The following is a 15332-nucleotide window of genomic DNA, read 5'->3' on the forward strand; positions in this document are numbered from 1 at the left end:
ACCTTTAACGTTGATAGGTATCTGTACAGGTGCACACATCACTTTACCTGTGTTCACACGAATTGATTGAGGTATGAATGTTACTACGTCAAATCTATGGTTAAGTCACTGTTTATAATTGTAGTGAGCCCTATGGAATCGCTTTGTAAATGTTAAAATACTCAGTGTTTAAGTGGTGCTAAACTTTTTTGCACCCTTATCTTTGCATCCATATCTTGGCACCCTTAATCCCCTTTGCATTCCTGGCTTCAGTGTAAATCATTCCAAATTGCTTCTAATTTGATCTTCCTTTGTCTGTTTTAACTTGTGTAGTAATAGAGTGAGGCTTGCCATCAAACTCTGTAAAGTTGTATTTTCACAAATTCACATTAAACCCTGCTTTTGCCAAAACCTGTGGCAGTGTTTCTTTAAGTAGCCAAACCACTTGTTCACAATACATGTCTAGCTATATTCCAAAGTTTCTTCATCATTTCATCCTGCTACATAATGGTAATTTATAGAGGGAGGGCAAAATAAACTTCATCCAAACAATAAAAGCTCAAGAAGCGATTGGATAACGCTCTCAGACTCATGGTGTGACTCTTGGGGTGCCCTGCATAGGGTCAGGAGCTGAGTCCCTTCCAGCTCTGGATATTCTATGATTCTGTACTGTGTGGGTGACCACGCACTGAACAGGCTGCCCAGAGCAGCTGTGGAGTCTCCCTCTCTGAAAATATTCCAGAACCATCAGGACACAATCCTGTGCCATGTGCTCTAGGATGACCCTGCCTGAGCAGGGAAGTTGGACCAGATGATCCCACTGTTGCCCCTTCCAACCCAAACCGTTCTGTGAGTCCATGAATATTTCTGCAACACCCTTTAGGGAACTGAAGTGACAGGAGGGTCCTGCCATTCAGTTTTCCCACACAGCTACATTATTTCACGAGGATCCACTCAAAGTCTCTATTTTTTCCCCATTATAATAGTACCAGCAGTGATCAGAGCACACTTGGATTGGGGTTGGTGCTGCATGCTGGTTGCTGTTTAGCTTGCTTCCCCTAATCATCATTGTTTTTCCCTGTACATAAAAAGTACACACTTTGAAGACCACTGAGACCTATTTTGCTTATTATCCCTAATAATAGTATGGCCTATGAAATTTTCATACTCTTAATACCACTTTAAATTCAGCATTGCATAGTAAAGCTGTCAGTAACAACTGTCAATATGTCATAGCTTCATATTAATGTATCTTAAGGCATTTTTATTTATCTATACTCATTTATTTAGTATCACTTAAGGCCAGTTTTGCAAACACTTGCTGTAGTCAAATAAAATGTTTAAATATTCAATCTGGTATTAGAAGTCAGTAGAGCTACTCAGAATCTTAATGGTAAGCACATGATGAACTCAAGCCATAATCATCATAAAGATTATTCACAACAAGTTTGCCCACTTCATTCCACTAGGCTGTTCACAGAAATACACTTTTTAAAAACACACACTAGAAGAATCAACTCTAAAAATATTTAGTTTACTTCCTGTCTGTGCTCTTCTTTTGTAAACTTTATACTGGCACAGTATTTCACAGTGTTGAGATAAAAAAAGAAAAGATTGCAAGGTCAATTATTCACTGAGAAGTTGTTCTACAGCATGACAAAAACACACATGAAATAATCTGTTCAGTAGATTAGAAGAAAAATATGTTATTGTAAATGCACATAGCTGTAAATAAAAATTGGTGTATTCTGAAAATATTAAAAATTTCTGACTTAATAGTTAATTAAAATTAATTAAACATGACCAAGAGAAAGAATGGGCTTCAGGTAACTTTGTGCAGTACATAGAATAGTGGTTTTTAATTTGAGAGAGACTGTCAGATGGGCCTCTTTTCCATAAGAACTGCCAATGTGGAGAAGAAATACTGAATAAAGAGTAAATATTAACTCAACAGATGAAGAATAAATACAGCTGAAATGATATGAGCCTCATTCAGCTTATAATCTGTACCGGGTCAATTTTTGTACTTAACAGTTACTCATAACTTTAGTGTATTGTACAAATGTACACTTAAAAGGCAGCATTGAGATCACCAGCAAGAGAAACCACTTCCCAATTTTCTGGGCAATATTCCTGAACTCCTCATCTTGACCTCTACATCTTGAGAAAATAGGGTTTTTTTACAGAAATATACCTGTTTCTACTTTGATCTTGTCAAGGATTTCATTGTCTGCTAAATCAGATTTGATAGCCATCTCTGGTTTAGCAATTTGCAGTGTCAGCTGCTGTTCCTTTGATTTCCACTGCTGTTCATGGGTCATACAGAAGACACTCCAATAAAACATATGGCATGTGAAAAACTTTCAGAAATCAGCTTCAACAGAAAATAATAAAGAAAAAAGCTTTTGGTGGCACAGAGACCACTGTCATCATGTCTTAGGAATTAAGTAAACACATGCTGGTCTGCTGCTGTTGAAACCAAGGCGCCTTTCTCAGGCTGCGGTTGAAAAACATGAAAGAGTTTGTGGGATGAGCGAAGGAACTGGCCTTAATTTAGAGCTCCAAAGTCAAAAAGTTGGCAGCATGCAACATTTGTGGGACTAGAAAAGGAATTCAGATGCATATCCCAGAGTAATCCACAACTCCAAACCTCAGCGACTGACAACTAACAAAACCATTCTTTCCACATACAAAACCTCTTAATGTAGAGAATTGGGATCATCCACCTGATTTCTTTTAAATCTGTGAAACATGCAGAGCCTAAAGTCAGTTGCCCATTCAAAGAAATGGTGACCACAAAGTGACAACAGTTTTCTCATACTGTAAAACAACAATTCTGATACTGATTAAGAAGCACATCAAGAGTAATCTTTCTCCTACTCTAAGAAATAAAAACCAGAGATAGGCAAAGAAATTAGAATAACTATTTTGCCTGTAACACATTATTTACTTGTATATTACCAACCTATGTGCAATAAGGATTGCATGGACAAAGAATGAGAACTGCTGAAGCCACAACAAAATGTGTAACTCAGATTGAAACAAAATTAAATACATTATATAATTTACAGTATAATTTCCAGTAGGCAAAAAGACAAAGCAATGCAATGAGCTTTCATATAAATTAAACAGTGAGTGCTATAGTCTTCAAATTATTATTGCTCTATACTTGCATTTTATTTATTGGAAAAACGTCCATCTTAATCAAGCACAGAACAGTTTATTCACTTTTGTATTCTGTGAAAAATCAGAAATTGTATGTTTCTTTAAAAAAACAGGAGTCAGTTCCTCAACTCTTCACTTTGGTGAAGCTCATCAGTTAACAAACATTATATTTTACATGTATAAATGTATTAAAAATTTTCTGACATCTATCTATTTATCAACCCATCTCTGCTATATAACAAGCCTCAACCACAAAAAGAGAGAGGAGAAAAAAATATTGCAGAAGGGACAGCCTGCAAGGGACAGCCTCTACATTCTGACTGGAAGAGTTCTGAGTACCTGTAAGTGCATCTATATCTAATATATTTGAAGAATGAAAGATTAAAGAGAAAAAATACTACAGCATGAATTGTAAACTCTAAAGTATATGGCAAAGGTTTATATTCCTGATTTGTGTTCCTCATAAAAACAGTTCTGTTTCTTTGTATTGTCTTTTTCTCATACTACATCTAACCTATTTACACAGGTATAAGCATAGAGCATCTTACAGTGTGACTAAGTGTTTTTACAGCACACATGCACTTAAGCAATGCTTCTAAGTCCTGCAGTAATATATGCTTCACTCTCCTTATATTTTAAAGATAATATGCAGGGAATAGGATGCACTGAACCCACTATCATTCCATAGTACTGCACAGGAACAGAAGAGAGGCAGTGTGTTCTCCAATTGCCTAAAGTTTAATTGGCTCCCATAAGGGAAGCATAAATCTCATCAAAAAAAGAAAGACCATCAGTTTTCACACTTCTGAAAATGTTTTCAAGTCTCAATGACCACATTATCTAGTTATATGTGCATTCATCAGCTTTAGGTACAATTACTTCACATGAAGATGTAGCTATATATTTCAGTTTTTCAGAAGACCATGGCAGAAAAATCATTAAGAGTTAGTAGTTCAGAATGCAGATGTTTAAATGAAGAACATTTTAGATGACAGGTTTTATCCGAGTCTATATAATGCTAATGTTTATGTCAGTTTGAATTGAGTCCTCTTGTGTTGCTTTCTTCCTTTGAATTTTAAGATTACTTTTACTTGAATTCATGTGGAATTTCTTTCATATTTACTGTATTTCATTGAAGTTGGAGCCATCTGTGTAACTATAATGGTCAACCACATCTGGCACCATTTCCTTTGGAGGGAGTTTAAGCATTGCTAGATTTGCATTACAAGGTCATATGAAAACAATTCCTCCAAACCTTTTATCCAAACGAATTGTTTTCTTGGATACTGACTAAATAATAAGAGTCAACTGACAAATTCATACTTGTTCTTTGAAAACTTTTCAGATCCAGTTCTGCAGGCTTGGCTTTGGCAAAATTCCCATCAACGTCAAATAAATTTCCTAAAAATAACATTAGCAAAGAATGGGTTTATGCCTCTTTTCCTCCATTAAAAAAAAAAAAAAGGAAAAAAAAATTATCTAGTAACTGCAGACACTGGTCTGTCCACTGCTAGCAACGGGTAAGCCGTGGTAAAGTTGCACTGTTCAAACAAGTAACCAAAAATGCTGGTCATTAAAAGGTGGTTGTAATGAAATGATCCATTTCTCTTTCCAATTTATTGTTACAACATTAAATGATTCTGTGCTCTTGATCACAACCTCACCTCTTCGTTCCTTCTCTTTGAAACAGTTACTGATTGCAATTCGTTCTGAAGATGGAGGCATTGTAACTGCTCCTCTTTAAGATGTACATTCAGTTCACCACCTTTGCTAATAAAACATCGTGGAAGGTCTTCAAATTGTTTAGGCTCTCTAAAAAGGAAGGAAGGAAGGAATATTAAAAGAAAATAAAACAAATCACACCTAGTAGAATGTTACAACACTGTAGATTCCAACAGTGGTCTCTCATGGCAGTATTTAATATATATTCTGAATGTGGTCAGCAGGAGACACTCTTGATCCAAGTAACTGAAAGCAACTTTCTTTCCACATGGCCAAGAGAAGGTGGCAGTCTTGGTGCTCTCATGAACATTAAACCCTCAGTTCAGTCATGATGAAAACAACCAAGAAATACATCTGTTCAGCAATTAAAAGATTTTGCTGTGGTTACAGTGGTTAGACATGCTGACCAAAAAACACTGCAGTAGCAAGCAAAAATGAATGTTGACCACAGTTATGCTAATCACAGAGATTGCCACAGCTCTGTTAACCCTTAATTGTAGATATATCATTGTTTCATAATCCTAATACACTCAATTCCCTACTAGCAGTATTTTAACAAGGGCCTTCTGATTTCTTTTACATTTTCATTTACTTCAATGGATTATATTAAGGCATATTTAACCAATTTTATATTAAATTGAGGATGCTGATAGAATCTCTATTTCTAGAATATTAGTTAATGTTATAGTGCCTACATTCCACAAAGCTTTAATAAGGCCTTATTCATTAAGAATTTCAACGTAAATCACATTCAAAGCATGACTTGAAACAAAACAGTCCACAAGCCAATCTTCTGTTTAACAAAATGATTCTATGAAAATTTCTACCAAATACATATGTGAGTATAGATAATGTTTAATGATTGTAGACAAAAGACATTTAGCTTCATTTTTCCCATATAATATCCCTACAAAGTAGTTAAATGGAGAAGCTGAATGTGAATCCTGTAGATCGTTTGGGGTCACTTGCAGTCTGAATATACAAGAAACAAACAAAAACCACATGAAAAACCAACCACCAAACTGATCTTCAACCTTTCATATCTTATTTCTAAATATTGTGGAGAATAAAAAAATATCAGCAATCTTGTTTCAGGGAGTTAATGATGCATATTGCTCCACAATTTTTAACAATCTTTTTGCAGTGCTCTTCTTGCTCTGTCCTATATCTGTGAACTCTGTTGCAGTAACTTCAAAAAATTACAACCTTCAAAAGCATTTTTACAAGTATTTTCATATCTGTCCACATTTTTTCCTTTCTTAACAAAATCAGAATCCTTAAAGTCTATAACCCAACTGTCCAAGTGAACTCATCTTTTCATCCATCTCTGTTTCAATTTTTTTTCTGAAGCTCTTTTCCATTTCAATAACTTGTGCCACTCCAACCCCAATATAGGGAGAAAACCAAACAAATTAAACACCTTGGCAAAGCTGCCTTTCATAGACCATTTCATCCTCATCTCTTTCCTTCATTACCAAAAGAGCTGAAGACAAATCCAGCAATCGTATTTTCTACTGAACAATCTCATTAAAAACACTAAAAACATCCTCCTGAAAAATCTCCTTGCTTCCACTTCATTCTGTTTCTTCAGTCTCTCTGCTACTCTCCTGACCATTTTGAATTAGTTTTCCTCATTAACTTTGAGGGGACCACGACTTCACCCTCATTATTTTTATATTCTTCCAAAATTCATTTTTTACCTGGATCATCTTCTATATCTGTCAGCACATTTTCCCATTATACCCAAACTGTTCTCTATCCTGCTGCCCCTGGAGTATCCCAAAACTCAGGTCATGACAACAATCAGGAGGATGATTTTAGGTTAATGTTTCTAGTCTGAAGTTTTCTTTCTTTGGGAGACACGTCTTGATATTGTTGTCAGTCAGAAATAACTCTTTTAAAGAAAATGGATATACACCTTCTAGAAATACTGCACGAATGAATATCAACTGCTCTCCATTGCAGTTGTGAAACTACTGTACCAGTAGTTCAAAAGAATTGACCCTCTGTAGTACTTTACCTTGCAGTTCCACAGATTAACACATTCCATATTATAAATCATGAAATCCTGAAAACTCAGTCTGTAATTAAAGCAAATAAATATACCAATGGGATAAACTGCATACTCCTAGCAGTTTCAGGGTCCCTGGTTCCTCTAAGCAGAATGCACAATTCCTTCATTCAACTGGTTACATTAAAATTCCGCAGCAACAAAACTGTCAGGTAAAACGTTTGGTAAGAAGCTCAACTTCAGTATCATTAGATGCAGCAGGATTATAGGCTCCTATCATTCTGTGGTTTCACATTTTGGGCCGACTCAAGTTCAGAGATGAACATGGACAAATTATATGGGCTTCAATTGGTAGAAACGGAAAGTAAACGATAATGAACTCAATAGACAAAAAAAATCAAGATAAACACAAAAAGAACTAAAACCTGCTGTGTTGATAAGTATGTTACATGCCATGTAAACTAGAAATTTTGGATTTTACAGTTATTCACATTTAGTAGACATGTTTCAAGCATTCAAATGATTGGAAATCAGAAAACCATTGCAGGCATTCTCTTACAACAAAAAAGAGACAGAACACTCACTCATCGTTATTCAAAATGCACCTTTCACTGTGAATATTAGAAACAATGTCTTCAAATACCACTTTAAATCCTGTGCATGTGTTTCCATTCAGCTGCTGCCAGGAAAGAGGCACAAGCACTTGACGTTTGTTGTAAATTACCAAAAAGTGGCACATGATTTAAAATGGAACAGTTCACTTATCGCTTTCTATTTAAGAACAGAAAAAGCCATGTGAAACCTGTCTCCCCTGGAATTTACACTCTACATAGCTCACCCTACGAAAAATTAGATTTGAGCTATTAACAGGAGAGCTGCTTTGGCAGGGGGGATATAGGTATTACACCAAAGAAGGGGAGGGAGGCAAAACAAAGCAAAATGTAGAAACAGAACAACACAGGGAAAAAAGGAACAGAACAAAAATCTAATGTCACAAGTGTTATTTAGCATGCTAAAATAATAAGTAGCAGGCAACAGTAAGAGTTCACAAGGATATTAAGTGCTTCCATCTCATAAGGCTAGGATACTTTATAAAGTTCTATTGCAGTTAGGACTCCTACTTACAGGAACTCTCCCATTTCCAAGCTATTACCAAATCACCTCTGTATGGACATGCAGTTCTCCAAAGACATACAGGAAAAAGGAGACAAGAGCTGAATAACTAAAACCTATACAGAATCTACCATGCAATTGCATGTTCTGGTGATATTTTCATAAAAATGCTCTTTTTATAAGGAAAGTTATTACTTACAGTAGCCCTCTAAAATAATTTCCATGAACATATCCTTATGTTATATCCTAATGTGAGACTGAAAGAGCCAAACCTGCTCTGATAAAGTGAGGGGGGGTAGCATATTTAAGGCAAAGTCCCCTCTTTAACTCATGAGTGTCTTTCAATAGCCAGACAACTCAGTTCATTCCTCACAATCTGCTTCAGATGACTTTGCAGATAAAATCATTAAAGACCTGCTATACCCTTCTGAAAAAAAAAATAAATTTTAAGACTAAAAGTCCTTACTCTATTTGGAGTAGCTTGAGAGAAATGTAGTATGTGGTACATTTTCATGTCCTCAGTATTGACTAGAAATCAAGGACTGGGTATATTTTTTTTCCATTTAAGCAGGCTTACGTGATGAGAGCATGGGAATGTACTGACCAAGTTGCAATTATCTCTTGAAGCTGGAGACATTTTCCTCCCATTGCTGAAAGAGCACTGCTTTTCTCAACCAGCTGTTAATGGACCTTGATCAGTTCCACATTGTCCTGAATGTTTAGCCTTCAAAATTAAAAAGAAATGCATCATGAGCTTAAAAATACAAAATTAATTATATCACTTTCGTTTTGAAAACTTGAAATATTTTGCAAATCAGCTTTCTACAGCACATTTGGAGAGAAGATTTAGTATGTAAGACCCAAATTAATTTATTTTATGATGCACATTACAGAATTTATGTAAATGAAAATGATGACACAGCAACTTCAGTCAATACATCGACATCTTTGACTATTGTATAGAACTGTACATGACAGGAAAAGAAAACAACCTTATACCTAAACAGACTGTTTTCCATTCACTTTTCCACCCTCTGAAGTATTTGGTGCAGTAGCATACCATTTTATGGAGTTTCCTTCAGGAGTTTAAACCCACCAAATATTGCTAAGAAAAAGTGACTCAGCAATTCATACTGTAACACCTTAACGCTGGTACTCAAACAAGCTGCAGGTTTGTCTTAACTACATGAAAATAACTTAGTATTTACGTAAATATTGTTACAATGCTAAGATTAAAATTCTAAGATCTGAGAATGTAGTGTTTAATAGAAAGGATGCTTAAAATCATTCAAAATTTAAAGAAATATTTATTTAGATGTTTTCCCTCACTTCAAACACTGCATCTAAACTCCATTATTTTCACAGTTTCTTCAAGTATGTGAAGAGAAACCGATTCTGATCTGTATAAATATAAATGATTATAAAATCAGAATAAATCTTTTACATTTGAAAAGGTAATTTCTCTTCCAATATTTATCTCTTTTAGTCATATTGGACGAATTGTCACAATGCCACGCTGGAGCAAGACAATGGACTACAAAGCTTACACATCTGTAAACCAGCTGAGTACATGAAATACTTTCCTTTTATTCTTTAAAATATCACATGCTATTGTGTTTTGGCATTGCCCAGTTAATTGTCCTTACTTAGAAGATAAACAAACTTACGAATTTGAGATCTTCACCAAAAAAGAGGCCTAACTCAATGTTAAAACTATCATGTGTCTAAAACATGTTATCTACATAAATTAAAGTTGTGGTGAGCATAGACAGCAGCAACTGTCTCATGCTAGCTATTTAAAAGCTAATGTAGTGGCACGTTTTTATTAATCTTGTTCCACACATCAAACAAAAGGCTCTGATGCCTTCAAAGGCTTTTTTTTTTTCTTTTTTCCCCCTTTCTTTTTTAAGCTTTTTTTTTTTTTTCTTTTTAAGTAGAAGAAGGAGCAGATGATAGTGAAATTTATGATGTACAGATGTAAACTCCATGGCTCCTGACAGTCAACATTAACTATTTTTTCAACAGTGAATGAAACAGCATTTGATTTAAACAGGTTTGCAAAACTGATATTATGGCGTAAATTATTCAAATTCAGAAGTGAAAAATTATTTTTATTTGGATCATTTCAATTGTAAGAGTATCTCATGAAGTTTCTAGCTACAGAAAGCATGTGCAATTAATTACTTATTAGTGTATTACATCAATCACAATCTCAGCTCTCATTATATTATTTCTCTACAGTACTTGTACTTTATTTATTTATTTAAATAAAATATGCCTAAGAAATGTCCACTGCAGCTAGGTACGTGACAAGGAGCCTGCTGTTGAAGTATGAGATCTCTTCAGATTTTGTGGGCAAGGCAAAGTTAATTGGGGAAGATTCTGTTGGGGAAGTTAATTTTTCCATGAATTAAGCCACAAAACAGTAGAATAGAATAGAAATTGATGATCTACACAGCCTTCTGCTTCCCAGGGAGGTGTTACATTCTGCTCCCAGAACATCTGCCCAGGTCTTCTGATACAACTTAAAAATAGGGGTTATATTTAGATTTAACATAAATTCAATGATACTTTTCACTTAAACAAATAATATTTCCCTCAAACTAATGTGCAAGACTAAGGCTGTACTGAGATAGCTCAATCAATATTTTCTTTATTGCCCAAAAAGTAAAAAAAATTCTGCCATAGAACCTGAAGATGTGGAGGTAGAGCTGAAACACAAGTCAGAAAAAGAAAATGAACCAATATCCCTTTGGAGACAGTAACATGAATTAATGGGCCTACTGATCTAGCTCTAGCATGCCTTCTATCACAACTGCAAAAATAAGGAACATGACTCTATCCTTCCACTTTAAACCTCATCTTCAAGCTGGATTTAAAAGTCTGAAATGGAGAATGAAGTTAGGAGAAAGTGACTCTTAAAAAAGCTAAGAATGATGTTTGGGGTTAACGTCTAAAGTACACCAAAGAGACAACCTTTTTTCCAGACCTCTTATCATTTGGATTAAAAGCACAGAGAGTGGGGTCCCAGTAACAAGGCTGGGGACCAGCTGTGTGGGAATGGGGCACTGACAGCAACCTACAGCAGAAGGAAATGATTAAAGAAAGGATCTTGACCTGCACTGTACAAATTTATGCCAGTAAATCCCAGATGGCTAAGCTAATAAAACTGAGGTCTAATTAAACCACATCCCTTGCATCTTGTCTTTGCTTCCATATGAGCAGGACATGGATACAATACTGAGACTACTCTTAAGAGTCACGACTATTGTATCAACTGGATTAGTGGCTCACAAACTTTCCCTATCTGCATTCAGAACAAGAAAAACAAGCAAGTTAAACACATATCACCTCCTAACTTCTCAGGATCACTTGCCCTCTGTCTGGCAAAATAAAAAAAAGCTTCTCAGCTAATCATTCGCAACCACAGATGCACCAATGGACGAGATACACAGACTGTTAAGCAGAGAAGTAAAGAATAAAACATTAATGTGCAGTATTCATCTTATTTTACAATGCTTAAGAACGAATAGGATTATATGTTATGCCCTTTCCTTTGTCTCATTTCTTATAGGAAGGCAAACGTGCAAATACCAAATACCTGTTTCACAAATGCATTCTGGGATGGCTTTAAAAATGTTTTTGGAAAGTACCATCAGCTATTATTTGAAGCTACCTGCTTACTAAATGATTTTATTTAGAATTAATGTTTTACCTTGAGCACTGTGTCTAACAGATATCAAACCAAAAGGTTATGGTTTTGGACATCTTTAAATTATAAACAGTCAAGATGAATGCAAATAACTTTTGTACTTAATGTGTTAAGTCTAATAACCCACAGGCCAAGTTTCTCCCTTAAGGCAGAATTAGATATTCCTGAAAGAATCCCCAAATGATCTCTAATTAAAGATGGAAAAAAACACTGCAGTCATGTTCCAATGATCATTTCAAGGAGTACTGTGCATATGAACTCAGCTCTGTTATGTAGCTCATGTGGTGTTAGACAGAAACTACACTGAAGCTGCAAAGGCAGCTTTGAAATATTACTGGATTTCTTGTGGGTAGAGGACTCAAGATAACAAGTATCTCCCTTCCTTATTGCTGATGGATCAAGGATTTACTGTGGCTGCTTTGCTACTTGGAAACTATGGGTATTTCAATCACAAGAACCCTCTCAACCATGTAGCACAATAAAGAATGTTTTCCTCAAGGCTGAAAGTAACCTAATTTTGTTAACAGCAGGCTGATATCAAATGGTGCAACAGCAAAAAGACTTGTGGGAGCACAGTTATTATGCCCTTTTGGCACCACACAGTTCCTAAAGAATGTCAACAAACATTGGGTAGTTACATAACTAGATGACAGCCAACTGTATTCTTACAAAACACAAGAAAAAGCTGCCAATTGTACCAAAATTCAAAGTCAAAAGATATAACGATGAACCAAGATGACCTTATTGAACACCCAAATTTCCAGTTTTTCCTCCAATATTGACAGTTTCTTCTCTGCTGATGCAAAGAAGATTAAAAATTACATAGAACCTATAAATCTATTATTGCAATAAAACAATTAGTGCAGACTGTTCTAGACAGCAGGTACAAGACTTTCAAGTAAGTAAGCTAATGAAAGTCTCCTAAATAGAATACGTATGTATTACCTATGGTTACAGTAAAACCTGGAGAAGATCCTTAAAGTTCTGGCTCTGGTTCACTCAGCATAAAAAAATACATACCTTGGAAAACATGGGGGTTAAGAGTCTTCCATAAAGTATTCTAGTGGAAAAATACACACACTATTCTACATTTTCAATTTATTTCCTAGTTTCTTCAGTCAAACACAGTAACTCTTAAATACTAATGTATCTTTTATCAGGTTTCAAACAAGAAATGTAAAGGAAATAATTCTAGAACTTCAAACATGAACTCACAGATAGTAACGTAGGTCAAATATCATGGATTGTATACATGAACTTTCATAAATCTAAATAAGGATCTGCACTACTTTTAAAGGAATTTTTAGATGAATTTGAAGTGTATCTTTAAAACTTCTTAAAAAATCTTACAGAAATATGGTATTTGACAATGAATTTAGATGTTATCTTCAGTTTCTGCCTGCTATACTTAAAGAACAGTGTTTATCTATAGAAAATGAAGCACGGAAGTTATTTGAAACAGATTATTTTCAAATAATGAAAAAATCTTTTAAATATTTTCTGGATCCACTGTAGGCGCAGACTGAGAAATTATTTATGATAACAACTTCTTTAACCTATTTAAACTAAATAAAGGAAATTCTGAATAGGGGAGACTTATGACTTTGTGAATAATTTAATAGCAAACATTATGATGTATTATTTATGTAGCACCACTGATGCACAAAAGAATGCTCACACATAATAAGGGGGTCCCTCCCTCAAAAGGCAGTTAAGGAACTGACCACAGACTTCTCATCCAAGTAGAACTTTCGTAAGGAAGGTGGATCACAAAGTATCAGACCCTTAATGCAACTAAAGGTAATAGTCTGAAACTGAAACACTCAAAAGGGGGAAAATACATGCAAAGTTATATAGTTTTGCATGCATTTTTGCAAAAGTGAAGGAAGAGGAGAAAGAAAAGAGGTTAAACTAATAGAGGCTTTATTGTGAACACATTCTGCATGCATGTTTGTCTGACTTTGCTTCACTGCATAGCTATTCCTTCAAAAATTTGCTAATCTGCCCTTACAGGCCCAATATTTTTCTACTATTTGCAGACTTCAAATTATTAATGAGTATTAGTGAACATTAAACTGCTTGCTATGAACGTATATCTAAATTTTCGTAAGAATCATACTGAAGAATGAACAGATGATTAAAATTTGATGACTTGATGACTTCAACTGAATCAGTAGGAGTTGGAAATGAATTCTCTAAAATGGTAATTATGAGCGTCTTTGTTTATTTATGAAAAAATCATAACTTCTTATCATACCAATCTCCCTGCTTAGAATGGATACGTGGATACATGGCTGTTTGGTAAAACATTTTATGAGTTAGTTTCACCAAACAGAAGAAAGGAATAAACCACATATTCCTTGACAGAAGAATTAATTTCCACAGCTACATATAAACACTATGACATAGCTCTTCTCATGCTTCCACCATGGAGATTTCTATTTTTCACAATACCTTTGGCTTGCTGTTCTCTGCTCTTTCAGCCGTAGGATGGACTCCTCAATTTCCTTTTCTTTCTTTCTCTAGTTGACTCACAAGTATTTTTGGCATGTTCTAGTTCCTCAACTGAGTTTCCTTTGGGACTCTATCACAGTCTCCCTGCAAGTACAAGCATCTGACATTCCAAACTCAAGTATTTAATAAAAGTAAGAAATTAAATGAATACTCAAGAGAGCAAAAATTGTAGGTGTTCAGCAAAATTTGTTTTTCTGAATGACATGCATTGTAGCAGAGGTTTAAGAGTTTATTTCACTATGAAAACACAACACAGACCCTACACTATGTTAGAAGTATCCTCCTTCTAATGCATTAGTACTAACTGTTTTCTGAAAAGCAAAACACCATTACTAGCTATCAAAGATTATGAGATCTTCAATGGATGGAGCAGTGAAAGTAATTTTTAAGCTTTTATTCTGACAGGTAACTTGTCACACTAAAAATCAGATGACATGCCTTTAACAGTGGGATTTATCCAGAACATGCCAATTTATAAGTGTATTTCTGTACAATGATTTCCTATGATTCAAGTAAATCTTGTGTTCACAGAACTTCAAGCACAAAATACATAATTGCACATTAATTCATATATTTGTATACTTAGCTTGGGGTCTGCACAGGACATCTTGAATCTGGATCTGTTCTTATGCCAAGAAAAATCCTCGCAGTGTGCCATATCAACATTTGATCTTTATTCCTTGAATCAAGTTGCCCTCTTCTCTTTGCTACTACTGGGCTTGAATCAATTTATTATAGTTCTACCCTATTTTTGCATTGTTAAAACAAAAAAACAAACACTGATTTTGGGAATAAAACCACCTAATTAATGATATGAAGTGTAAAAATGTAGGCGCATTAAAAATGTCAAAGTTTGTACTACATATAAATTAAAGAAGCAAATTGGTAGAGACGATCACTTTTTATTGTCTGTCTGAAAACATGAGAATTCTTTTTATCTTCATCTGCCTAAATAATCAATGTAACGAAAATAAAGGCCAATGTGAGGGTGAGATGGAGGAAAAAACCACAGCGTAACTGGCCACCAGCCTGATCCATAACTTGTGGAAGTTAAGGAGACAATTCTGCTGACTCAGGTTTGAACCAGGGCCGTAAGTCTTTTGTTGTGTGGTTTTT

General features: G+C 35.0%; 1 protein-coding gene across 1 annotated transcript in view; it reads right to left on the minus strand.

The window, feature by feature from the left end:
• The window catches only part of RPGRIP1L (RPGRIP1 like), a 44692-nt gene that overhangs the window by 21980 nt on the left and 7380 nt on the right, over positions 1-15332 (minus strand). Inside the window, 2 exon segments of the mRNA XM_017833570.1 lie at positions 4809-4954; positions 7483-7531. Of these exon segments, the coding sequence (XP_017689059.1) occupies positions 4809-4954; positions 7483-7531 (195 nt within the window).

This window comes from Lepidothrix coronata, unplaced genomic scaffold (genome assembly GCF_001604755.1).
Source record: "Lepidothrix coronata isolate B3197 unplaced genomic scaffold, Lepidothrix_coronata-1.0 Scaffold217, whole genome shotgun sequence".
Taxonomy (NCBI): domain Eukaryota; kingdom Metazoa; phylum Chordata; class Aves; order Passeriformes; family Pipridae; genus Lepidothrix; species Lepidothrix coronata.